The 24,365-nt window shown below is 40.1% G+C and overlaps 9 protein-coding genes across 10 annotated transcripts in view; 2 read left to right on the forward strand and 7 right to left on the reverse strand.

Moving 5' to 3' along the window:
• Positions 1-65: 65 nt before the first annotated feature.
• On the reverse strand, positions 66-3,509 carry LOC140936847 (protein chibby homolog 1-like). Of its 2 annotated transcripts, none has more exons than XM_073386362.1 (3): positions 3,307-3,509; positions 1,229-1,344; positions 66-624 (listed from the first exon to the last, which is right to left on the reverse strand). In XM_073386362.1, the coding sequence occupies exons 1-3, from the start codon at positions 3,491-3,493 to the stop codon at positions 535-537; spliced, it is 393 nt and encodes a 130-aa protein (XP_073242463.1). In that variant the 5' UTR covers positions 3,494-3,509; the 3' UTR covers positions 66-534. The 2 variants fall into 2 exon arrangements, with proteins under 2 accessions (XP_073242463.1, XP_073242455.1); XM_073386354.1 differs by having other exon boundaries at positions 1,229-1,350.
• A 1,967-nt stretch (positions 3,510-5,476) lies between these two features.
• On the reverse strand, positions 5,477-6,293 carry LOC140936863 (histone H3-like). Its single transcript, XM_073386372.1, has one exon. It carries the CDS (start codon positions 6,219-6,221, stop codon positions 5,811-5,813), a length of 411 nt encoding a protein of 136 aa, XP_073242473.1. The 5' UTR covers positions 6,222-6,293; the 3' UTR covers positions 5,477-5,810.
• A 1,062-nt stretch (positions 6,294-7,355) lies between these two features.
• Positions 7,356-8,708, reverse strand: LOC140927650 (ephrin type-A receptor 4a-like). Its single transcript, XM_073377328.1, has one exon. The coding sequence runs from the start codon at positions 8,706-8,708 to the stop codon at positions 7,356-7,358; it is 1,353 nt and encodes a 450-aa protein (XP_073233429.1).
• Positions 8,709-12,873: 4,165 nt separating this feature from the next.
• LOC140936874 (protein chibby homolog 1-like) lies at positions 12,874-16,276 on the reverse strand. The gene is made up of 3 exons (XM_073386382.1): positions 16,090-16,276; positions 14,013-14,134; positions 12,874-13,420 (listed from the first exon to the last, which is right to left on the reverse strand). Exons 1-3 carry the CDS (start codon positions 16,274-16,276, stop codon positions 13,331-13,333), a joined length of 399 nt encoding a protein of 132 aa, XP_073242483.1. The 3' UTR covers positions 12,874-13,330.
• Positions 16,277-18,525: 2,249 nt separating this feature from the next.
• Positions 18,526-19,175, reverse strand: LOC140936885 (histone H3-like). Its single transcript, XM_073386393.1, has one exon. The coding sequence runs from the start codon at positions 18,988-18,990 to the stop codon at positions 18,541-18,543; it is 450 nt and encodes a 149-aa protein (XP_073242494.1). The 5' UTR covers positions 18,991-19,175; the 3' UTR covers positions 18,526-18,540.
• A 247-nt stretch (positions 19,176-19,422) lies between these two features.
• On the forward strand, positions 19,423-19,847 carry LOC140936916 (histone H4). The gene has a single exon (XM_073386425.1). The coding sequence runs from the start codon at positions 19,457-19,459 to the stop codon at positions 19,766-19,768; it is 312 nt and encodes a 103-aa protein (XP_073242526.1). The 5' UTR covers positions 19,423-19,456; the 3' UTR covers positions 19,769-19,847.
• A 529-nt stretch (positions 19,848-20,376) lies between these two features.
• On the reverse strand, positions 20,377-20,848 carry LOC140936896 (histone H2A-like). Its single transcript, XM_073386403.1, has one exon. The coding sequence runs from the start codon at positions 20,839-20,841 to the stop codon at positions 20,461-20,463; it is 381 nt and encodes a 126-aa protein (XP_073242504.1). The 5' UTR covers positions 20,842-20,848; the 3' UTR covers positions 20,377-20,460.
• Positions 20,849-21,111: 263 nt separating this feature from the next.
• Positions 21,112-21,658, forward strand: LOC140936906 (histone H2B, gonadal-like). Its single transcript, XM_073386415.1, has one exon. The coding sequence runs from the start codon at positions 21,143-21,145 to the stop codon at positions 21,512-21,514; it is 372 nt and encodes a 123-aa protein (XP_073242516.1). The 5' UTR covers positions 21,112-21,142; the 3' UTR covers positions 21,515-21,658.
• A 1,659-nt stretch (positions 21,659-23,317) lies between these two features.
• LOC140947875 (RNA polymerase II subunit A C-terminal domain phosphatase SSU72-like) overlaps positions 23,318-24,365 on the reverse strand; it is a 14,362-nt gene continuing 13,314 nt past the window's right edge. Inside the window, exon 5 of the mRNA XM_073397090.1 lies at positions 23,318-24,365. This exon is cut by the window's right edge and continues 752 nt beyond it. The gene's annotated coding sequence lies outside the window, so the exon portion shown is untranslated.

The raw sequence follows: 24,365 nt of genomic DNA on the forward strand, positions 1-24,365 counted from the left end.
AAATTCCCAAGATAAGCCCCAGGGCTTATATTTTTCAAAGGCCCTTTTTGAGGGGCTTATTTTAGAGGGGCTTATATTCAGAGGGGCTTATCTACGGGGGAAAATTTGCGTTTCAAAATCGATTGGGCTAGCATTATACTATGATAGTTGGAAGTAAATTTACCATTTTTGCTTTGTTTTACTTTCTATTTGAAGGCAATTTTCCAAGTACAAGCCCCTGGGGGGTTTATTTTTGGAGGGGCGATTTAATGAAGGGTGTTTTGCATTACTGGTTTGGGGGGCTTATACATGGAGGGGCTTATTTTCGGAATTTTACGGTAATTAAACTACAATAATTTTGAAGTTCATACAAAATGCATTTTTTTTACATTGTTAGTCATAAAACAACTACAACTAATATCCTTATTGGGAATTAATAATGATTGTAACTTTTGGTCTATTTGTTCCTAGTGGGCTATTAAATAGTAAATAATTATTATTAGTTGTTTTTAAATAATTTGAAACTTTAACATGTCTGAATCAGAGTAACAGGTTTTATCTTGCCACTCTGTGACCCTGTTTCTGACTTTGCAAGGTGTCAAGTTCTTTTTCCATGACATTACAGTCTGCAGTGCTAGCAGCCATCTAAAAAAGAGGGAGAAAAAATTCAGTTAAGGCTCACATTGACAAATAACAGGTCTTGCCATCATGTAAAAAGTATTGGAGACAGCAGAGAATAGTTAATCATGTTTCCAGTGAAATAATTTAGCCCAAACAACAACAACAACAACAACAACAACAACAACAACAACAACAAACAGCAAGAGTTATGCATTGTAAATTATTCATGTTCAATCGCCCACCTCACGGCACTAAATGAAATGAATTATGTTCGTCCCAGAACACGTAGCTGAGCATTTTCTGATGTCATGCGAGTAAGACTTAAATAAGTTTTTTATACACCATATTTTTAGCTAAAAGCTTATGAAGTCAAACATTCAGCATTATTCCCACAAATTTTTAATTCACTTTCTACTTGTTGCAGCTTGCAAAAGAACGGAAATTCTAAAACTATCTATCACTAAAGGTGGCCGCTGTTGCTTACAAGAGGTGGTCATTTGCGAGAGGTTACAACAGTAGTTACCGCGTATTTGAAATAAGAGGTCCCTTGTGGTAGGTGGTCGATGCTTATAGGAGGTTGCCATACATGAAGGTTTGACTGTATAATAATAATGGAACTTTGACTCACCATGTCTAACAAAACTTCAATTTTGTATTTCAGAAAGTTGTTTTCCTCTCTGAGCTGCTGGTTTTGTTTTTGCAATCGTGTATATTCAGCACCATTGTTAGAATTATTTTGAGACCCTACTTCTGCAAAAAAGAAGAACAACCTGTATTGTAAAAACAATGTTCTCAATTTGTTAATTAAACTTGGAGCATGAGTAGAACTTCTTTCAGTTTTGTTTCTTTCTTGAAAATGTACGAATAAAATAACCTTGGAGCCACCAGCAGCTTAATCAAATGCCCTAGCACTGTGATATAAGAGACCTTTGAATCAAGGTGTACTGTATTCTAAAATAATAGACACTCCCTGGAAGCATCATTTTCCTATTTTTCACCCGAACAGTTTAACATGGTTATCTTTCTTGAAGGAGGTTAAGCCCTCTCCTGCTCGCAAAATGACAAGACTTTTAGCATTTGATAACTTGTTTCTGTAACTACAACATTTTCCCAAGACCCTTAGTGAAATAATAATGGCTCACATGTTTTCCCACCAAAATGACGCTGGTTCACACATGTGCATTATGTAGTATTGAGAAAATCTTATTCTCCGAGTCGGCCTTATTTTAGAAGCTTGAAGGTCTCTAATACTTGATGGATCATAACTGAGAGGAAAGAGGACTGAAAGAAGTCCTTGTACTGTAAATATATATGTTGTAGTTAATTTTTTATCCCAGGTAATTTTTGTTTTTCGTTTGGTTTTGGGTATGGTAATGTATGCTAATGAAGTTGAAACAAAAGAAAAATAAAAATTACCTGAGATTAAAAATTAACTACACCATATACTTGGTGTGGTCTAACCATAACGCAGATAACACACATCTCTCTACTGGTCTACACTATGCATCAGCGGCCATCCTGGGACCTCAACCACAGGAAAATATGTGGGAATGGCACAGGATTTGTTGACACTTGCTGCAAATTTTTGGTTCAGAACATTCGACTGATTCACTTATTGCACTTAAATGTAGGATCCTAGGGGAAGAGAGGCACCATTTTACTGATGATTTATACCCGCCATAGTCAATCAAATGTTCAGTAATTAAACCCAATCGCACGCCAGTCGTTAGATTGACCTTCAGGGGCATAGCCAGCTTTTCAACTTGTTGTGGGCCTGGCGGATTTTCATTTACACATATCCTGAAAAATGCACGCATGACTAGTACACACTGACCTTACTAACACTTTGAGGTCTTAAGCTTTTTAGCTCATCCCAACAATGCATAATTTATAACAAGCAGTAGAGTAGTCAAACCAAAAATTTGTAGACCCGGGCCTACAGATCTATGGGCTGGCTACACTTTTGACTTTCACTGGCTTCCGTGATTGAGCATAATCAAACTCCAAACACAATCAAATGTTCCTACAAATCGAACACTTTACCTTGAACCAATCAGATTTGTTTGATTTTTGGTTCGGTTTGATTTGATTAGCTGCACCAGGTTTGTGGCAGATTGAAAATTAGCCTAAATTACCTTCATATCTTGTGTCCTTATTATATCTTATTTGCTGTTATTAGTCTGCAGTCATTTACATTTGGCAGTTTTCCAGAGAATTGTATAATATTTAACCCGTGTTGCAAGAGGATCGCATGATGGTTTGATTGGTCAAGTGCACATTAGCTTCTACAGTAAACAAAGGTGATAAGCACTATCAACTGTAGCATTTAACTGCAATCAATGTCACAAATAATCCTTCTGCCCCCTGTGTCATGTGGAGAAGTACATTTCTTAGGGTGGCAGGATTTGTAAACATCATTGTGGAAATGCCCCCTTGATGGCCGATGAGTGCATTAATGTTTAACTACATAAGAAGCATGTTCAAGCTATAACACTATTGTTGACAATGCACAATATTTGAAAAACCTCACGTTGCTTCATCCATTTAACTCCACGTCCTTTCTAATCAGTTGTGATTATAACCACTTAAATAATTCAAGGAAATTGTACTTGAAAGTTTCTTAAAAGCTTTCTCCCATTAAAAATACAAATTACTCAATTACCTTTGATACAAACTGTTTAAAAGGTTATAAGCTCTTGGTCTCACCTGCAATCCACTCGCCATCTTGAAATAGCAACTCGTGCCTGCCCAGTTTTAGTTTCACCAGAGCATTATCGACCGATTCTGCCAACTCTCCAGTACCAGCTAAGCTTAAATTTGATTTGCTTAAAGTTGTATTGCCTGCATCAAGTCTTCGTTTAGGAGGTTTGTTGCTTCTTTTGAAAAATGGCATTGTTGTGAACTGTTGTTAGGTTCGCACAGTATTATTGTATATCCCAGAATGCTTAGCTATCATGCCCTTTCAGGACACCTCTATTCCTTTTTAAAACATGGGAAAGGAGCACTTTTTTCTGAGTCCCTAAACCCGTTAACTTCCATTCACGAAACACCATAGCCCTCAAAACGTGTCTGACTGTGCACCAATCACAATTTATGATAGCTTTTACAGCATGAACCTTTAAATTAATTGAATCGTCCTTGTCCTCTTGCGTACTCTCGCGCGCCTTGCGCGTGAATCTGAGCAGGGTGTTGGAGGGCGAGGCACCCCTTGAGGTCCAGAAGGCTGGGTGACGATTTTATATCCAGTACTCCATCTTCGATATGTGACGGTTTAGTGTAGTCTGTCCGGAGAAATCGCAGGGATTCCCCAATTTTTTCTTTTTAAATAGTGTCATTGACATTTTCATTCTCAGGAGCTCTAATTTGTGAGGAAGTAGTCCAACAAATCAAGTTGAACTTCCAAAAACTGAGGAATAGTTTCGTTTTTAGGTTCTCCTTTGGCTGCCTGTTTTCATATCATGATATCAAACTGCCTTCAAAATCCCAGAGGGGTACTTAACAAAGTTTTATACCGGAAGGCTCCGCACCGAGGTCCAACCCCTTACCCTTTAGTAGGGAAGCAGCGTTAGATTTTGAAGGTGTACGCACAAAAAAGAAAAACTAGAGCACCGACTGAGGCCCTCAAAACTGGAGGTTTAGGGGCCAGTTCCCCGTGGAAATTTGATAAATTTAGGGTTTCGGAATTACCATCTCTTGCATTTTTTCACCCGTTCACAGCCATAAAATTCTTTAGTTATTTAGTTATTTATTTATTTATTTATTTATTTATTTAATCGCTTTCACCATGATTACAATAGTAAAAAAGACTAGGGAAAAAAAATACATTTGAACAAGACACAAAAACGAAGGACGAAGGTGCGGGACACACAACAGAGCGAGGCTCCAAATTAAGTGTGCCCTTACGGAAAAAAACACAAATACTAACTATGCAAACATTAAACATTATAAAAAGTATAAAAATCCCATTTGTAAAGACGATAAGAATGAATCCCTCCCGCAGCCGATAAAAAGTCTTAGTAGCAGCAGTTACCAGCTAACAGAAGATTACGTGACCTACTGCATTTGCAGCAGATCGACTTCCATTCAACCTGGTTAAGTCCTTTTACAGTCTTTACAGACTAAAATCTCCCTACCTTTTTATTTCCTTCAAATAGTGAAATTCCTACCCTTTCGTATACCAGTCGCCCCATGTATACCCTGGGTTCCAGAGGATATATATATTTTTCTATCGATACTAATGCCCGGGGAGGCGCGAAGGGCCCAGAGAAAAAAATAACCGTCTCGGGAGCCTTACCAAACCGGGTGAAAGCACGGTTTATTTCAGATTAGGTTTTTCGAGAACGGACCTCTGGAGCCAGGGTACCCCATGTAAAAGAATTCAAAAAACAACAACACACAACAGCAACAAGCTCCCTCTCCCCTCGCTCGCTCGCCCGCCCGCAGGTTCTTTGTTGCGCCCACTACATCCAAGCGCCCACTGCGCAGGATGCAAAGAATGCATTTTAAGTGATGACCTTTAATCCCTTTTCATCAATCTCAGTAAGAAATTTTACTGCTAGTATCCTCCTAGAAGTTTCTTTAAACTTTTAACTAACAGAGTGCTTTAATTTTTCACGGAAAAGGGCAACGATTGAAAGCAAGGCTTAACGCCAGAATACCCTGCCACTTTAAAGTAACCCCTAAAAATAGGTGGATACGCGGATACTCAGACACTACGTATCCGCTTTGATAAAAAAAAATAAAATAAAGTAAGACAGCATAAAAAGCATACATTATGACTATTGTCGTTCTTAAAGCCACTGAAGGTAGAAAAGCGCATAAAAGGGATAACTGCGTATCCAGCTCGTTCAAGGATACAGCTTCGAAGTGGCACGGTATTCTGCAGTTAAACTGATCTGGCTTGTCATAAGTAAAGGAACCGAGGATTTTCGATTCGCGAGCTTTTGTGCCTTAAGGCTAGCGTTGAAATATGGAAGGACACAAAATATACTGCTGTTGGTTATTGCTTTTCAGTAGTGATGTGACCAGTGGTTCCTAAAAGAGTTGTTTGTTTTATAATGGAAGCAATGCTCGATTCGCGAGATAGCTTTTGTGCCTAAAGGTTAGCGTTGAAATATGGAAGGACACAAAATATATTTCTGTTGGTTATTGCTTCTAGTGATGTGGTGGCTCCTAAAAGAGCCGTTTGTTTTGTAATGGAAGCAATGCACTTATGCACGCTCTCCTCGGATTCGGCGGGCCAACTGAATGTCCTTGGGCATGATGATGACACGCTTGGCGTGGATGGCGCACAAGTTGGTGTCTTCAAACAGACCAACGAGATAAGCCTCGCTTGCTTCTTGAAGAGCCATCACAGCAGAGCTCTGGAAACGCAGATCGGTCTTGAAGTCTTGAGCGATTTCTCGCACAAGACGCTGGAAGGGCAGCTTGCGGATTAGCAGCTCGGTGGATTTCTGGTAACGACGGATTTCACGAAGAGCCACTGTACCAGGCCTGTAACGATGAGGTTTCTTAACTCCTCCAGTGGCAGGCGCGCTCTTACGAGCTGCCTTTGTGGCGAGCTGTTTTCGTGGAGCTTTTCCACCAGTTGATTTACGGGCAGTTTGCTTTGTACGTGCCATTTCTGCTAACTCAAAAGTCAACGAATAATTTTTCGACAGTAATCCCTAATATTTTATTCTTACCGCACTATTTCCTGATTGGTTACAAACTATGCGATTTCATTGGATAACCGAGACTGCCTCTAAAAATGTAATTGATCTGGGCTTGCACTTCGATCCGGCATGCCACTTAAGGGACCATGTAATGTTCTATTTATTATATAAACACCAGTTAAATACCAAACCATTTCACTTAAATAGATTTATGGTCTGAAAGGTGCGGTTAATTATGAAGCCATACGAACGGTGATATGTTCACATGTGAGGATATGTCTTTTTCACATGTGAAGATATCAAGTTTTCGCGCAAAAGCTCACTTGGTATTTCATTGGCGTTTATATGATATATAAAACCACATCATAATAACATAAGAAAAATGTAAAAGGAACGGCTAAATAGAAAGGTCTTAAGGGGGGCAATGACTGAAAAAGGACTTAAGATTTTTTTTTCTTTAGGCCTACCCGTGCTTTGTAAAACGGGCAATCGTTTGAAGTGTGGACCTAATGAACATCGTCCTTTCCTACTGGTACTTATACGAAATATAGTCAATAGAGTTTAAGTATTTTTTTTTTCACACATCACGCCCTGCCCCTCCCTAAACTTAGGCCTTATTGGAGAACAAATTTTTCAAGAAAAAACCTCTTCAACCAGGGTAGAAGATACATTACAAATAGTATACCTTGAAAGTTTAGTCATAAATGCAAGTGACTGTAAGGAATCGTTTTTTGCGCCACTCAAAACAAGACGTTGCCATATCCATTGACACATTCCCTCGCATACTGCTTTCCTGTCCGTCTCATATGGAAATACCTTCAGCATACCCTTCCCTTTACCACCAATAACTTCAGGAATCGGATGAGTGTCTACAATGAAGAAGCATTCATTAATGAAGCCAATAGTAAAAATAACTGTGTGGCAGGTGTACAGCCTAACACTGAAATTACCCTCGGACGGCTTAGAGGAAAGAGCGCGCATCAGGTTCTCTCTTCCTTTCCAAGAAAAGACATAATCTCCTGTGACAAACTCTTCTGAAAACTCGTACTCGTCAATTGGAACGCCAATGTTCTTTATGAGCTTGTAGGCTGATTGTGCATCTTAGAATTCTTCCACCTTCCTGTGTGGGTTAATAAGACGAGGGGATTCCGTAATTACCCGTTCTGCTACATCGCAAATGCATTGCCACACCCCACTGTTTCTTCCTTTTTGGTCCTGGTGCAGACAGTGTATTTTATCTGCAATTTGAACACTAAGGAAAGCGCAAGCGTTGCTGCCATCATTATCAGGGTGGGGTAATTTGGGAAAGTTGACATCATTTGCTGCAACTTTGGCCACATTACAGTCAAAAGCCTCCAATGATGACGCTTGGCTAACTTTTAAATGGATATCCATGGAGGACTCAGAAGGTACTTGGTTGATCATCTGGACCACTTGATCGATCTTTGGCCTGTTTTCTGGACTGAACTGAATACATTCCATGTAAATTCGATGTATATTATACCAGTCAGTGGCGTGTTTGTGCTGGTACTTGAGGGGCTCGATAGGAAGCTTTTTATCGGCCAAGATGGCCTCTAGACGTTGAAGACACGTTTTCCCTTTATCCATGGCGCGCTCGATTTCCTTGTGATATGGGTACTTCACAGAAGGATTGAGTAAAACAAATAGGCTCATTCCCAGTGCCCATACATCTGCCCTTTTCATATCTTCAATAGTGGCGACTGACAAACGTGTCTTGCCAACCAGAAACTCCGGGGCCTGATATACAGGGGTGCCACGGTTTACACGGAGAGTCTGAGAATTTAGAATCGACTTTGTCTGCACCTCACTCGACCGACTTTCACCGAAGTCTGCCAATTTACATACCATGGGGCACTCGATCCACACTTTTCCGATTTCTTCCTTTGACAGTTGGCAATAATGTTGGTTGCTGACTAAAACATTTGCCGGCTTTAAATCCCGGTGTGCAACATTTTTATGGTGAAGGTATTGCAGACCAGTTGCAATGTCTTTGCATATACCCAAAAAAATACGTGGGTCGTCAAAGCCTGCACAATCATAATCGTTGAGTGTGGCAAGAAAGCCAGATAGGGAGCTCACCTTTGAGTTCATTCCAAAGGGCATAAAGTCGAAGTAAGCATATTCCAGGATCAGGGCTACTGGTGTCGTGCAGATTCCCTTAAAGTTGACAATATTTGGATGCTGCAAATCTCGGAGAATCCTCGCTTCCTTCACAAAATTTTTCTTGTCTTCGAGGTCCTCACCAAGCGCCTTGTTTACGACAACTTTCTCCGGCGAATTCCCGCCACCATGTGGGTAATAATCTGCTGTAAAAACAGCGCCAAAACCGCCTTTCCCGATTTCCTCTTTGTTAAAAAACTTTTGAAAATCAAACAGCGGTAAGTCAGAGACATCGATGGCTTTGGGCTTTAGTAACGGCAACGCAAACGCCATAATCAGGACATAATACCATGTAATACATAAAAAGGAACAGCGAAATCTCGCCGAGTCTACAGGCAATGCGGTAACAGAAACAAGATATCTTTTACAGCCGCGGCGACCTAGTCAACATGGATCGAAATACACCAATTATTGTCCGCAGATGTGACCTTTTGAACTCAGTTGAGAAAGGCTATGTTTCCTCGTGAGATGCACGTAAGAGTGATTGACGGGCACAGAAACTGTATTCGTCATCCTTTTGGCTTAATTTAAAGCGGGCAATGTTTGGAAAGAAATTAATAAGGCGACTGGTCAAAAACGAAATAAAATGTTGTGACAAACAAATCGTTGTCTCCCGTGCGTTCGGGACAGAAAACATTGTCACATAATAAGATCTGATAAATTTTTCCTTCTAAAAAGGTCCTGTTCGCACTACGTAAATTCAATTAATTGCTTTGTTTATTCAAGGATTACCCAAGTGACGTGACATAAATCGGAAGTGTCGCATCACAGAAAAAAAAATGTCGCTCTATAGGGGTTATGTAGAAAACAAATCGAAGACCCCGGTCAAAGATCCTGGTCAAAATTTTGTATAACTGAAAATCTTGTTGTTTCTTATACTCCTTTAGTGTCTAGAAGTCGTTAATTAAAAGCAGTTTCCCTCCGTTTCCGAGTGATTTTGAGGGGGGTCTTCGTTTTCTACACACCGGGGGGATTGTGTAGAAAACGAAGACCCTGGTCGAAATTTTGTGTAATTGGAAATCGTAAGGAGCCGTGTTGTTTCTTATACTCCTTTAGTGTCTAGAACTCGTTAAAAACAGTTTCCAGCCGTTTCCGAGTGATTTTGAGGGGGGTCTTCGTTTTCTACACACCGGGGGGATTGTGTAGAAAACGAAGACCCTGGTCGAAATTTTGTATAATTGAAGATATTGTTGTTTCTTACACATCTAAGGTCGAGATACCCGTTTCTAGATATTTATAAGTGATTTTGAGGGGGTCTTCGTTTTTGGGTCTTAGGTCTTAGGTCTTCGTTTTCTACCCACCCTCAGTGAAGGGTTTATCCTCTAATCGACGAGTATTTCGCATGACTTCGGCAAGATTTTAAGACAATGTATGGAGAAATGGAGCGTACAACGAGATCTAAAAGTGGCCACTTCGGGAAGTAAGTAAACCTACTTCTACTTAGCTATTTTTAACCCAGATGCGAAGGTTGCACAGCACTTAACATGTTTCGAGTCGTGCACCGAACACCAGTGAGCTCATAATTGATATATTTGAAAAAGTTTCCTTTTCTCCATACATTTTCTTATACGAATTCGCAGTCATTGTGGCCTTGGTGCGCACGCGCAACCGCCATCTTGTCCCTAATTTCTGGCAATGTGCTATGACTTTCAAGGACAGACTATAAAATTTCATGACATTCCAGGCCTGGAAAATGAAATGCTTAAATTCCATGACTTTTCAGCTTTTCCACGACCTGTGCGAACCCTGTAATAGTGTTTCAATCTCCCAAAGCGGCCTTTCTAAGAGCTGTGAAAGGCGATCAGTAACATTGCAACTTACATTATTAGACCAGCAAGGTCAGAACTAGAGCCCGTGAGCACACCGCACAGGGCACCCAAGCTCTGTCGTATTTACACAGAGAGAAGAATCTAAATGCACGAAAGTTTTGTTACAAATTTCTTCTTCAAATACCTTGATTCAAACCCTACATATATTGAAATATTTTATATGAAGCAGATTTCTAGATATTGCCAGTGCAATGAATGCCAAAACAAGGGATTTCTTGACCTTATTCCTATAATATTCTTGTTCCGAAATACGGTCAATCGAACAAGCCTTTGGTAACCTAAAGGGACTAATATGAGGTCTATAATTGGCCACAGAATAGGCTATAATGGAGTGGGGATACTGTGAGGCCAGTCGACCCAAGTACCCCACCAGGCTTTTAGCCAGACATTGAAAACTGGCCGTCCAGAAGGCATGTTTTTCCAAAACGCATAAGAGATTAGGTGAATTTTCCTTGTGTTTCTTCCAAAAATGGGCGTCCATAGGACGGCTGGACACCCTTCTGGCTAAAACCTTGTACCCCACCCCCCTTCCCAGGTAAACGATGACGGGTTTTTTTGAAAAAAAAAAAAAAAAAAGGAAACTCTTTAGGATGCGAGATGGATAGTTTCTCTAGGTAGTAAAGCGGCTAATAATTTAACTGCCTGCGCGAGAAAAGACCCTCTTAGCAGACTGACAGCAGACTAGCATGTTCCTCTCAAGGAATCTTTCAACTGACTAAACCAAATTCAAAGTCATCAAAATAAATGGAAAAACAGATGATCTATTGAACGGGGCTGTTAATGGGAATTACTGGCAAGTAGACCAAACTCGTTCCCAATAGTCTCTATATTCAGGAATACGGTCATTTGGCACAGTCTTTTTCACTTTCTGTTTAAAATTACACATCTACCTATATTATTCCCAGCCACCATTAATTTTGCACTTGGGAAACAGAGACGGTGTAAATGTAAGATGTGGCTGTTTTAGCATTTCGAAGCCTTCGGTTTTTATTTATACTATTTTTCCTTTTTCAGGACTGTTTGCCTTACAGACCTTTGAAAAGAAGCAGGATTAAATGATGTGTGTGTAGTTTTTTAAATATTTGTCAGTCCTGTGTGATCTGTAATAGCTGATTTAGAAATAAACCATGACAAGGAATGAATGAGTTGGCAAGTGTTGACTATAGCTTTGTGAATTAGCCCCAGCTTTATTACTTGTGTCCTACGTTGCAGAGATTGCCAGTGATTCGATTCCTTGTGACAAATCGGGCACCCAGGGGGTGGGGGCACTCAACAAAGTTTTTGTATGGGGAGACTCCACCCCGAACCCTTTTTATATATTCTTCACAGAAAAGGTATCTCTTTTGTATATCTTTTAACAAATGAAACCCCTTTCACACACCAAGTTAAGAACGCTGAATCCCTTTTTACTATTAAATGAATAAAAACACTAAACCAGGAAGTTTTCCTGTCTTTTTCACAGTCATAAGATGCATCTCTTAGCTGTTCACAGGCAGCATTGAGAGATTTCCTTACCCTTTATTCACTTAGTTAAACTTGTGAAATCCTTACACATTCTGTACCAGAAGCCTGAAAAAAGCAGACACAGATCTAGCAGAGGGGCCTGGGGGGTCTGCCCCCGCTTATATTTAGACCAAGCTGAGGCCTGAATTGCTGAAAAAAAATTTTTTCGAGACTGGCCCCACCCCCTCCCCCTTATCGTAGGGTCTGGATGACCAGGGCCCCCCATTATCTGAAGGTCTGGATCTGCCATTGAAAAGGTACCTCTTTCGAATGGGATCTCCGGTTATGGGCCATTATATAATTCTTATATCCACTTCATAAAGAATAGCCTGTGTATTACCATTGTTTCTGTCTGCGGCACTTGTCATGTTCCTGTAATCTACTATCTCCTAAGCATTAGCCACACATGCATGCAGGAGCAGAATTCTCATTTTCTACAGTCTGTAGTAACAACCATCTCCTAGATACACTTCCAGCAAAAAAATGGGCTCTGTAAGAAGCTAAGAGGAGATGATGACCACTGAATAGCCATGCACACTGGATAAAGAACAACACTGTGAACAACTGGCCACAGTTGTTTAAAGGGTGGATGCCTGGTAGCTAACAGAAAACTTAAAACTGTGAATACATGTCCACATTTTGATGAACTCAAAATGCAACCGATGCTTGTTCAATCCTAAACTACTTGGCCCATTTGTTTGAAGGCTGATTAGCACTAACCCAGGGTTAAATTTTAACCCAGGTTTCTTTTTTTATTTGTTCAAAAGCAATTTCCCGAATTGTTTTCTCTATTCTTTTTAGGCCATTCAATCATTAAACTATAGACACCAAGAATAAAACTGATTTTGCTTTTAAGCTTTGATATCTGAATTCAAATTTTGCACTAACCCTGGGTTATCTTAACCCTGCTTTGAACAACCTGGCCCTTGTTGTTATAATTTTTTGTTGCACAAGAAAATTTACAATAGTTGTTGAAAAGGTTCTTTGATTATTTACATGTTGACTTTGTACACTCATATAAAGTACCGTAAAAATCCCAAGATAAGCCCCAGGGCTTATATTTTTCAAAGGCCCTTTTTGAGGGGCTTATTTTAGAGGGGCTTATATTCAGAGGGGCTTATCTACGGGGGAAAATTTGCATTTCAAAATCGATTGGGCTAGCATTATACTATGATAGTTGGAAGTAAATTTACCATTTTTGCTTTGTTTTACTTTGTATTTGAAGGCAATTTTCCAAGTACAAGCCCCTGGGGGGTTTATTTTTGGAGGGGCGATTTAATGAAGGGTGTTTTGCATTACTGGTTTGGGGGGCTTATACATGGAGGGGCTTATTTTCGGAATTTTACGGTAATTAAACTACAATAATTTTGAAATTCATACAAAATGCATTTTTTTACATTGTTAGTCATAAAACAACTACAACTAATATCCTTATTGGGAATTAATAATGATTGTAACTTTTGGTCTATTTGTTCCTAGTGGGCTATTAAATAGTAAATAATTATTATTAGTTGTTTTTAAATAATTTGAAACTTTAACATGTCTGAATCAGAGTAACAGGTTTTATCTTGCCACTCTGTGACCCTGTTTCTGACTTTGCAAGGTGTCAAGTTCTTTTTCCATGACATTACAGTCTGCAGTGCTAGCAGCCATCTATAAAAGAGGGAGAAAAAATTCAGTTAAGGCTCACATTGACAAATAACAGGTCTTGCCATTATGTAAAAAGTATTGGAGACAGCAGAGGATAGTTAATCATGTTTCCAGTGAAATAATTTAGCCCAAACAACAACAACAACAACAACAACAACAACAAACAGCAAGAGTTATGCATTGTAAATTATTCATGTTCAATCGCCCATCTCACGGCACTAAATGAAATGAATTATGTTCGTTCCAGAACACGTAGCTGAGCATTTTCTGATGTCATGCGAGTAAGACTTAAATAAGTTTTTTATACACCATATTTTTAGCTAAAAGCTTATGAAGTCAAACATTCAGCATTATTCCCACAAATTTTTAATTCACTTTCTACTTGTTGCAACTTGCAAAAGAACGGAAATTCTAAAACTATCTATCACTAAAGGTGGCCGCTGTTGCTTACAAGAGGTGGTCATTTGCGAGAGGTTACAACAGTAGTTACCGCGTATTTGAAATAAGAGGTCCCTTGTGGTAGGTGGTCGATGCTTATAGGAGGTTGCCATACATGAAGGTTTGACTGTATCATAATAATGGAACTTTGACTCACCATGTCTAACAAAACTTCAATTTTGTATTTCAGAAAGTTGTTTTCCTCTCTGAGCTGCTGGTTTTGTTTTTGCAATCGTGTATATTCAGCACCATTGTTAGAATTATTTTGAGACCCTACTTCTGCAAAAAAGAAGAACAACCTGTATTGTAAAAACAATGTTCTCAATTTGTTAATTAAACTTGGAGCATGAGTAGAACTTCTTTCAGTTTTGTTTCTTTCTTGAAAATGTACGAATAAAATAACCTTGGAGCCACCAGCAGCTTAATCAAATGCCCTAGCACTGTGATATAAGAGACCTTTGAATCAAGGTGTACTGTATTCTAAAATAATAGACACTCCCTGGAAGCATCATTTTCCTATTTTTCACCCGAACAGTTTAACATGGTTATCTTTCTTGAAGGAGGTTAAGCCCTCTCCTGCTCGCAAAATGACAAGACTTTTAGCATTTGATAACTTGTTTCTGTAACTACAACATTTTCCCAAGACCCTTAGTGAAATAATAATGGCTCACATGTTTTCCCACCAAAATGACGCTGGTTCACACATGTGCATTATGTAGTATTGAGAAAATCTTATTCTCCGAGTCGGCCTTATTTTAGAAGCTTGAAGGTCTCTAATACTTGATGGATCATAACTGAGAGGAAAGAGGACTGAAAGAAGTCCTTGTACTGTAAATATATATGTTGTAGTTAATTTTTTATCCCAGGTAATTTTTGTTTTTCGTTTGGTTTTGGGTATGGTAATGTATGCTAATGAAGTTGAAACAAAAGAAAAATAAAAATTACCTGAGATTAAAAATTAACTACACCATATACTTGGTGTGGTCTAACCATAAAGCAGATAACAGACATCTCTCTACTGGTCTACACTATGCATCAGCGGCCATCCTGGGACCTCAACCACAGGAAAATATGTGGGAATGGCACAGGATTTGTTGACACTTGCTGCAAATTTTTGGTTCAGAACATTCGACTGATTCGCTTATTGCACTTAAATGTAGGATCCTAGGGGAAGAGAAGCACCATTTTACTGATGATTTATACCCGCCATAGTCAATCAAATGTTCAGTAATTAAACCCAATCGCACGCCAGTCGTTAGATTGACCTTCAGGGGCATAGGCAGCTTTTCAACTTGTTGTGGGCCTGGCGGATTTTCATTTACACATATCCTGAAAAATGCACGCATGACTAGTACACACTGACCTTACTAACACTTTAAGGTCTTAAGCTTTTTAGCTCATCCCAACAATGCATAATTTATAACAAGCAGTAGAGTAGTCAAACCAAAAATTTGTAGGCCCGGGCCTACAGATCTATGGGCTGGCTACACTTTTGACTTTCACTGGCTTCCGTGATTGAGCATAATCAAACTCCAAACACAATCAAATGTTCCTACAAATCGAACACTTTACCTTGAACCAATCAGATTTGTTTGATTTTTGGTTCGGTTTGATTTGATTAGCTGCACCAGGTTTGTGGCAGATTGAAAATTAGCCTAAATTACCTTCATATCTTGTGTCCTTATTATATCTTATTTGCTGTTATTAGTCTGCAGTCATTTACATTTACAGTTTTCCAGAGAATTGTATAATATTTAACCCGTTTTGCAAGAGGATCACATGATGGTTTGATTGGTCAAGTGCACATTAGCTTCTACAGTAAACAAAGGTGATAAGCACTATCAACTGTAGCATTTAACTGCAATCAATGTCACAAATAATCCTTCTGCTCCCTGTGTCATGTGGAGAAGTACATTTCTTAGGGTGGCAGGATTTGTAAACATCATTGTGGAAATGCCCCCTTGATGGCCGATGAGTGCATTAATGTTTAACTACCTAAGAAGCATGTTCAAGCTATAACACTATTGTTGACAATGCACAATATTTGAAAAACCTCACGTTGCTTCATCCATTTAACTCCACGTCCTTTCTAATCAGTTGTGATTATAACCACTTAACTAATTCAAGGAAATTGTACTTGAAAGTTTCTTAAAAGCTTTCTCCCATTAAGAATACAAATTACTCAATTACCTTTGATACAAACTGTTTAAAAGGTTATAAGCTCTTGGTCTCACCTGCAATCCACTCGCCATCTTGAAATAGCAACTCGTGCCTGCCCAGTTTTAGTTTCACCAGAGCATTATCGACCGATTCTGCCAACTCTCCAGTACCAGCTAAGCTTAAATTTGATTTACTTAAAGTTGTATTGCCTGCATCAAGTCTTCGTTTAGGAGGTTTGTTGCTTCTTTTGAAAAATGGCATTGTTGTGAACTGTTGTTAGGTTGGCACAGTATTATTGTATATCCCAGAATGCTTAGCTATCATGCCCTTTCAGGACACCTCCATTCCTGTCAACATGGGAAAGGAGCACTTTTTTCTGAGTCCCTTAACCCGTTAACTTCCATTCAGGAAACACCATAGCCCTCAAAACGTGTCTGACTGTGCACCAATCACAATCTAAGATAGCTTTCACAGCATGAACCGTTAATCGTCCTTGTCCTCTTGCGTACTCGTCCCTGTCCTCTTCGTACTCTCGCGCGCCTTGCGTGTGAATCTGAGCAGGGTTTTGGAGGGCGAGGCACCCCTTGTGGTCCAGAAGGCTGGGTGACGATTTTATATCCAGCACTCCATCTTCGATATGTGACGTTTTAGTGTAGTCTCTCCGGAGAAATCGCAGGGATTCCCCAATTTTTTCTTTTTAAATAGTGACATTGACATTTTCATTCTCTAATTTGTGAAAAAGTAGTCCAATAAATCAAGTTGAACTTCCAAAAACTGAGGAATAGTTTCGTTTTTAGGTTCTCCTTTGGCTGCCTGTTTTCATATCATGATATCAAACTACCTTCAAAATCCTAGAGGGGTACTTAACAAAGTTTTATACCGGAAGGCTCCGCACCGAGGTCCAACCCTTTACCCTTTAGTAGGGAAGCAGCGTTAGATTTTGAAGGTGTACGCACAAGAAGAAAAACTAGAGCACCGACTGAGGTCCTCCAAACTGGAGGTTTAGGGGCCAGTTCTCCGTGGAAATTTGATAAATTTAGGGTCCCGGAATTACCATCTCTTGCATTTTTTCACCCGTTCACAGCTATAAAATCCTGATTCAACCCTGTTAAGTCCTTTTACAGTGTTTACAGACCAAAATCTCCTTGGCTTTTCATATACTTCAAATAGTAAAATCCCTACCCTTTCATATACCAGTCGCCCCATGTACATGATGTAAGGGAATTCGAAAAACAACAACACTCACAACAACAAGCTCCCTCAGACCCTCCCCTCTCGCGCGCTCGTTCTTTCTTGCGCCCACTATATCCAAGCGCCTGCCACGCAGGATGCAAAGAATGAGCTTATATGCAGGCTTTTAATGCTTTTTCGTCAATCTCAGTAAGAATTTTTACTGGTAGTATACTCTTAAAAGTTTCTTTAAACTTTTAACTAATAGAGTGCTTTAATTTTTCACAGAAAAGGGCAGTGATTGAAAGCAAGGCTTAACTCCAGAATACCCTACCATTTTAAAGCATCCCCGAAAAATAGGTGGATACGCGGATACTCAGTCACTACGTATCCGCTTTGATAAAAAAAAAATAAAATAAAGTAAGACAGGATAAAAAGCATACAGTATGACTATTTGTCGTTCTTAAAGCCACTGAAGGTAGAAAAGCGCATAAAAGGGATAACTGCGTATCCAGCTCTTTCAGGGATACAGCTTCGAAGTCATGGCAGGGTATTCTGCAGTTAAACTGATCTGGCTTGTCATAAGTAACAGGGCCGTAGCCAGACCAAACGGCCAACCGAGGCAGGCGGGAGTTGCTAGGGGGGTTCGGGGGCATGCCCCCCCCCCCGAGAAATTTTGAACTTTAGTCTCTCGGAAATGCGATTTGCAGCGTTTTCTGGGCCTTTCGGTAACTTTTTTTCGAGTTAATTTAAGTGGAATTTAAAAAGCAATAATCAGAAACCAGCTACATAATCTGGGTGACCGTTAACCTCGCCAATGGTTTTGATCAGTATTTGTTCAAAAAAAATTTGAGTTAACGTACGTAGCCCCTTGAGATCGATGATATGGTAATTTTTTCATAGTATATTGACTGAATTGCTGAATTCTTTGTAATATCATGATGCGTTAAAAATATCCGATGATCGCTTATGTAAAATAAAAATGATCGGCGAAATTCGTCAAAATTTTACCGAGGCGAGTGCCTCGGTTGGCCTCATACTAGCTACGGCGCTGAGTAAAGGAACCGAGGATTTTCGATTCGCGAGCTTTTGTGCCTAAGGCTAGCGTTGAAGTATGGAAGGACACAAAATAAACTGCTGTTGGTTATTGCTTTTCAGTAGTGATGTGACCAGTGGTTCCTAAAAGAGCCGTTTGTTTTATAATGGAAGCAATGCTCGATTCGCGAGATAGCTTTTGTGCCTAAAGGTTAGCGTTGAAATATGGAAGGACACAAAATATACTGTTGTTGGTTATTGCTTCTAGTGATGTGGTGGCTCCTTAAGGAGCCGTTTATTTTGTAATGGAAGCAATGCACTTATGCACGCTCTCCTCGGATTCGGCGGGCCAACTGTATGTCCTTGGGCATGATTGTGACACGCTTGGCGTGGATGGCGCACAAGTTGGTGTCTTCAAACAGACCAACGAGATAAGCCTCGCTTGCTTCTTGAAGAGCCATCACAGCAGAGCTCTGGAAACGCAGATCGGTCTTGAAGTCTTGAGCGATTTCTCGCACAAGACGCTGGAAGGGCAGCTTGCGGATTAGCAGCTCGGTGGATTTCTGGTAACGACGGATTTCACGAAGAGCGACTGTACCAGGCCTGTAACGATGAGGTTTCTTGACTCCTCCAGTGGCAGGCGCGCTCTTACGAGCTGCCTTTGTGGCGAGCTGTTTTCGTGGAGCTTTTCCACCAGTTGATTTACGGGCAGTTTGCTTTGTACGTGCCATTTCTGCTAACTCAAAAGTCAATGAATAATTTTTCGACATTAATCCCTAACCGATATTTTATTCTTAGCGGGCTATTTCCTGATTGGTTACAAACTATGCAATTTCATTGGATAACCGATACTGCTTCTAAAAATGTAATTGATCTGGGCTTGCACTTCGATCCGGCATGCCACTTAAGGTTTTTTCATTCGTGGGAAACAAATATTTGTTAGCTTTCGTTCTTAGTTGTTAGAAAATATCAGCATAAAATCTGTTGAGAAGTTAAGTTGCACGTTTCTTAGTGATAATGTCAATTTTGCTCCTCTAACATGTTCGGTCTTGTCTGGTGAGGCAATATGATGGTGATGATTATCTTGACCCCATGGCTCTTTTGTTTCTATCCACCAATAGCGAACAACTAATTACACTTCTTTTAGCCTGTTTCCCGTGAGGTCATTGTTTGTGGTATAAAAACAAGAATTCTCAAATTTTGAGTCATTATTCTATTTCAAGAAAGATCATCAAGATGTCTGGTCGCGGTAAAGGAGGCAAAGGTCTAGGAAAAGGAGGCGCCAAGCGTCACCGAAAGATTCTTCGTGACAACATCCAAGGCATCACCAAGCCAGCTATCCGTCGTCTTGCTCGCCGTGGCGGTGTCAAGCGAATCTCTGGCCTGATCTACGAAGAGACTCGTGGTGTTCTCAAAGTTTTCCTGGAGAATGTGATCCGTGATGCTGTTACCTACACCGAGCACGCTAAACGCAAGACTGTGACAGCCATGGATGTGGTGTACGCTCTCAAACGTCAAGGACGTACTCTGTACGGATTTGGCGGTTAGATCTTCGCGTTACCCACTCAAACAAACGGCTCTTTTAGGAGCCACCAAATCTTTAAAAGTCATAGCCAATAAAGTGATATTTCTCACGTATTCAGTGTACACCGCGCGTGAGTTTTCGCTTTGAAGGAAAGAGAGTCAGTAGTATCAATTATCGTTATGTAGAAATGTAAGGAAATTTCTAACAACAACTGATCGTTAAATATTTTTGTATAATTTCGTTGTAGAGGTTCCAGCAAATATGCGTTTTTGCCCAAAAGCAATCAACTGTATAAAGGACGCCCGTTGAGAGCAAGAGAAACGAGTTGCGCGCCGGCGTTCTGAACAGATTTGCATTTGATGAAACGCGGTGATCTATGAGACATTTCGGAAAACCCATATATTATTTTACATATTTCACTGATTTACTCACAGTTTGCCCAATTCTTCCCCTGTCCTAAATGTGGTCGTTTCGTACTAAGTTCATTTTCTTTCTGTATGAAGTACCCGAAACTGCTTTCTCTTTTCAAATGGAGTTTAACCAGTGAGGATTATCATGCAGGCTTAAGAGGGGGTTACTTTTTGGCTTCACTGACTTATTCGAAAAAGAATAGTTGTACTAATTGGTTGATATATTTTTCTCTTTATGATCACGACTTTTATTATATGTGGTGGCTCTTAAAAGAGCCGTTTGTTTTAACGCTGCGTAGGACTGTTTAGGCTTTTGGTTTCTTCTCGGTCTTCTTGGGCAGAAGAACAGCCTGGATGTTGGGAAGAACACCTCCTTGCGCGATGGTGACGCCGGCGAGCAGTTTGTTCAATTCTTCGTCGTTGCGGACAGCAAGCTGAAGGTGACGGGGAATGATTCTAGTCTTCTTGTTGTCACGGGCAGCGTTGCCCGCCAACTCGAGTATCTCAGCGCTCAAATACTCGAGCACCGCTGCCAAGTAGACTGGAGCACCAGCGCCAACACGCTCAGCATAGTTGCCTCTGCGAAGAAGACGGTGGATACGTCCAACAGGGAACTGAAGTCCTGCTCGGGATGATCGGCTTTTGGACTTGGTGCCCTTTGCCTTTCCTTTACCGCGACCAGACATGTTTTGAAAATAACCGTTTATTAGCTCGATAATGTACGAGTGAGTGAACTGAAGTGATAAACCAAGGACTTTATACGCGCGGCAAAATTTGAATGGGATCGAAACGCACCAATAAGACTTAACAATTTTAAGTGTCTAATGAAATATGATGATGTATGCAGGAAGCATGTTGACCTTGAAATAGAGCAACCAATTAAAACTTAAGGATTTCGATCCGTATGTTAATTGATCCCTTAATGGTTTTCATATAAATAGAATCTGGGTCAACTCATTGCATTCACTTCCATTCTGATCGACAGACATGGCACCCAAAGTTGCAGGAAAGAAAGGCGAGAAGAGAGCTGGAAAAGCAAAGGCTCCATCTGATGGAAAGAAGAAGAGGAGGGGAAAGAGAAAGGAAAGCTATGCCATCTACATCTACAAGGTGTTGAAGCAAGTTCACCCTGACACTGGTATCTCCAGCAAAGCCATGGGCATCATGAACTCGTTTGTCAACGACATCTTCGAGCGCATCGCCACCGAAGCTTCCCGCCTTGCCCACTACAACAAGAAATCAACCATCAGTTCTCGCGAGATCCAGACTGCCATCAGGCTGCTTCTGCCCGGTGAACTGGCCAAACACGCTGTCAGTGAAGGAACCAAGGCTGTGACCAAATACACCAGCAGCAAGTAAACTCACTTTGTGGGTTTACCGCCAAAACAAAACGGCTCTTTTAGGAGCCACCAAATGTCATGAAAATCATAACCAATATTAATGATTGTTTCCCTCCCCGTACTCAGTCTTCCCCATGTTCGAACTCCAACGCTCAGTGTTGTTATATTATATGTTATTTACTATTTCGCCGCCAAAAGTGTAAACGGCTCATTATTTCAGCTACATGACCCCATTTCCTACGTTTCTACTGGTTTATGACTTGTTGTCATGAAGTTATTTCAGCGCACCACATGGACTATATTTTTCTTCAGTTTGATGCCGAAATGAACCAAATTGTATATTCTGGCAGATATCGCGAGACAGGAGCATATGGGCTCCTGCGCGTGAGAAGTCGCGCTAGAGTTGCAACGGGACCTAAATCTATTGCTCTTCTGCTGTTGTGGTTTCTTAAATTTTTTTTTTTTTTGTCCTTAGTTATTTTTTTGTTGGGGGAGGGGAGGGACTGGTCTACATTTTGCGTCTTTTTAATAATTTGTGTAGCCTGGGACCAGGCCCCGCATTGAGGGAAAAAGGCGAAAAAATCGGCGTAGGCTAAAACTTTTAGGACTGCAGAAATTCGGCGCTGGACCTACCGTATTTCCTCGAATAATAGCCGGGGGCGATTATTTCCTTCTCCCTACGAAAAGGGGGCGACTGTTCTAGTGAAGGCGATTATTTCAAATATTGCTCACTGCGCCCTAAATATTTTGTTTTATTTTCCCATTAAATCAAAAAATAATCACGTCAAAAATAAACTGAGCATGCGCTTTTTAAGTGTTCTACATTTAGTTCCTTCATTAATTTTCAGAGCTTGAATCGTCACTGATCAGTTTTGCTGAATTTCATTCCTCTTCAACTTGACACAGAAGGGATGAAAGGAAGAGAAGATGGCGAAAGGGGCGGGGGAGGGGTGATTATTCGAGGGAGGCGACTATTCGAGGGAGGCGATTAATCGAGGGACGGCTATTATTCGAGGAAATACGGTATCTGACGTGTGCATCATCGACGGGGCCAAGTTCCCTGGCTCTTGTATTCGCCACTTGTACATCTCCCATAACGCACCTTATTTATCCCCCCCACTCCCCCACAAAAAAAAAAAAAAAAAAAAAAAAAATTGGTATCACCTTTGTTTTTCATTTCTCCTGGGCATTACAGCCGTCCCTAGCTATTTTTCAGAGGGAGAGAAGCGACGACCGGAAATGCGTCTGCTGTTCGCTGCAAAATTTGGGAGGCGGGGTGGCGGTAGGGGGGCAAATAGGGAGTATTATGGGAGATGTTCAAGTGGTGGATGCGAAGAAGGCCTGGGATAGAGTTGCTGGACTTTGAAAAAGCTCCCCTCTCAAAACTTTGGTAGCCTGAATTTCACCCGATTGCTTCGAGTCGTTTTTCTGCTGTTACTGAGGGAGTAATAACAACTCGAAGTAATTGGATGAAATTCAGGCTAAAACTTTGGAAGATTTCTTTAATCCCACTAAAGTATGGAGAAGATTAAATCAGCCAGAGGCAGAGACAAGTCACAGGAAAAAATAACGGATTTCCATTTTTGGATATTTAAAGAATACTCACAAAAATCCCAAATTTGGAAGAGTGAGACAAGTCCCAATCAGGGAACTTGGTTGGGAATTCCCTGGTTGGGACTTGTCTCACTTTGCCAAATTTGGGATTTTTATGGGTATTCTTTAAATACCCAAAAATATCCAAAAATGGGAATCCGTTATTTTTTCCTGTGAGTGGTTAACAAGGAAGCTCTCAAAGTGAATGAGGAATAGCTCGACACTTAGGTAAACAAAATATATTACTTTTAATATGACTGGACACTTAATCAATGCAAAAGAAGCTTTTCCAAGCGACAGTATTAAATAAACAAAGCACACATACAACAATTCACCGAAAATTATCACAGTCTTAAAGAGTGACGCATTTATACATAGTGGAATACTGCAAAAGCTATCTACTGTAGGTGCAACTTTCATAGTGAGGCTTTCTCTTTCATGTCATGTGCACGTGTGGTTTTATTTTGATATAAACTTAAATATGGTTAACGTAAAAGGAAGTTAGAAATCACTATCCGTGTTCATTTGAAATAACATGAACATAGAGTTAATTGCCTGACGTTTCCAAAAACACAGTTTCCATGTCTCAATTACCAAACGCACAATATTATTCAGAATGGACCTGAAAGTTGTAATTCTGCGAAAACCAAAGAGTCTTAGTCTTGGAAAGATATTCTGATCTTAATAGTGACGAGTTGAGGCGCTCTCAACAGCTAACCCCTGAAAAATTACTTCTTGGAAAAAGAATTCAATATTACACGTCACAGCAAGGGAAAACTCCCCTTATCTAAGAATAAGTCGAGTGAAAAAATTCATGTCTAGAATTTGACTAATGAACAACACACAAAAACAAATTTTCTTGAAAACAGTGCTAATTGCCCAAAATTGTGCTAAAATGGAGAATAAATAACTTATAGAATTGCACAACCAGCCAATGACTTTAACTTTGTAAAAAAGAATCAGCCAATTGAAAAATTTTACATGACGAACAGTTGAGCTGTTCCTACATTACATGGTATAAATAATCAATTTATAATATTTATTGTATTATGCTTATAAACTTGTTACCTATATAAATTAACAAATACCAATAAATTTGTCAACCCTTCTCAGTGCAAACAGCAACCATCAGTATTTTGAACTAAAATCTACTAAGCATGTGCATGAAATAACATGGTGGTTAAAATGCTTGGTAATACAATACACAATCTCATTCACAGAGGCTGAAATGGTTTTGGTCCCACTGAGCTGCACGAAGCATCACAGCCTGTTTCAGC

The sequence above is a fragment of the Porites lutea genome, chromosome 1, assembly GCF_958299795.1.
Source record: "Porites lutea chromosome 1, jaPorLute2.1, whole genome shotgun sequence".
NCBI lineage: Eukaryota > Metazoa > Cnidaria > Anthozoa > Scleractinia > Poritidae > Porites > Porites lutea.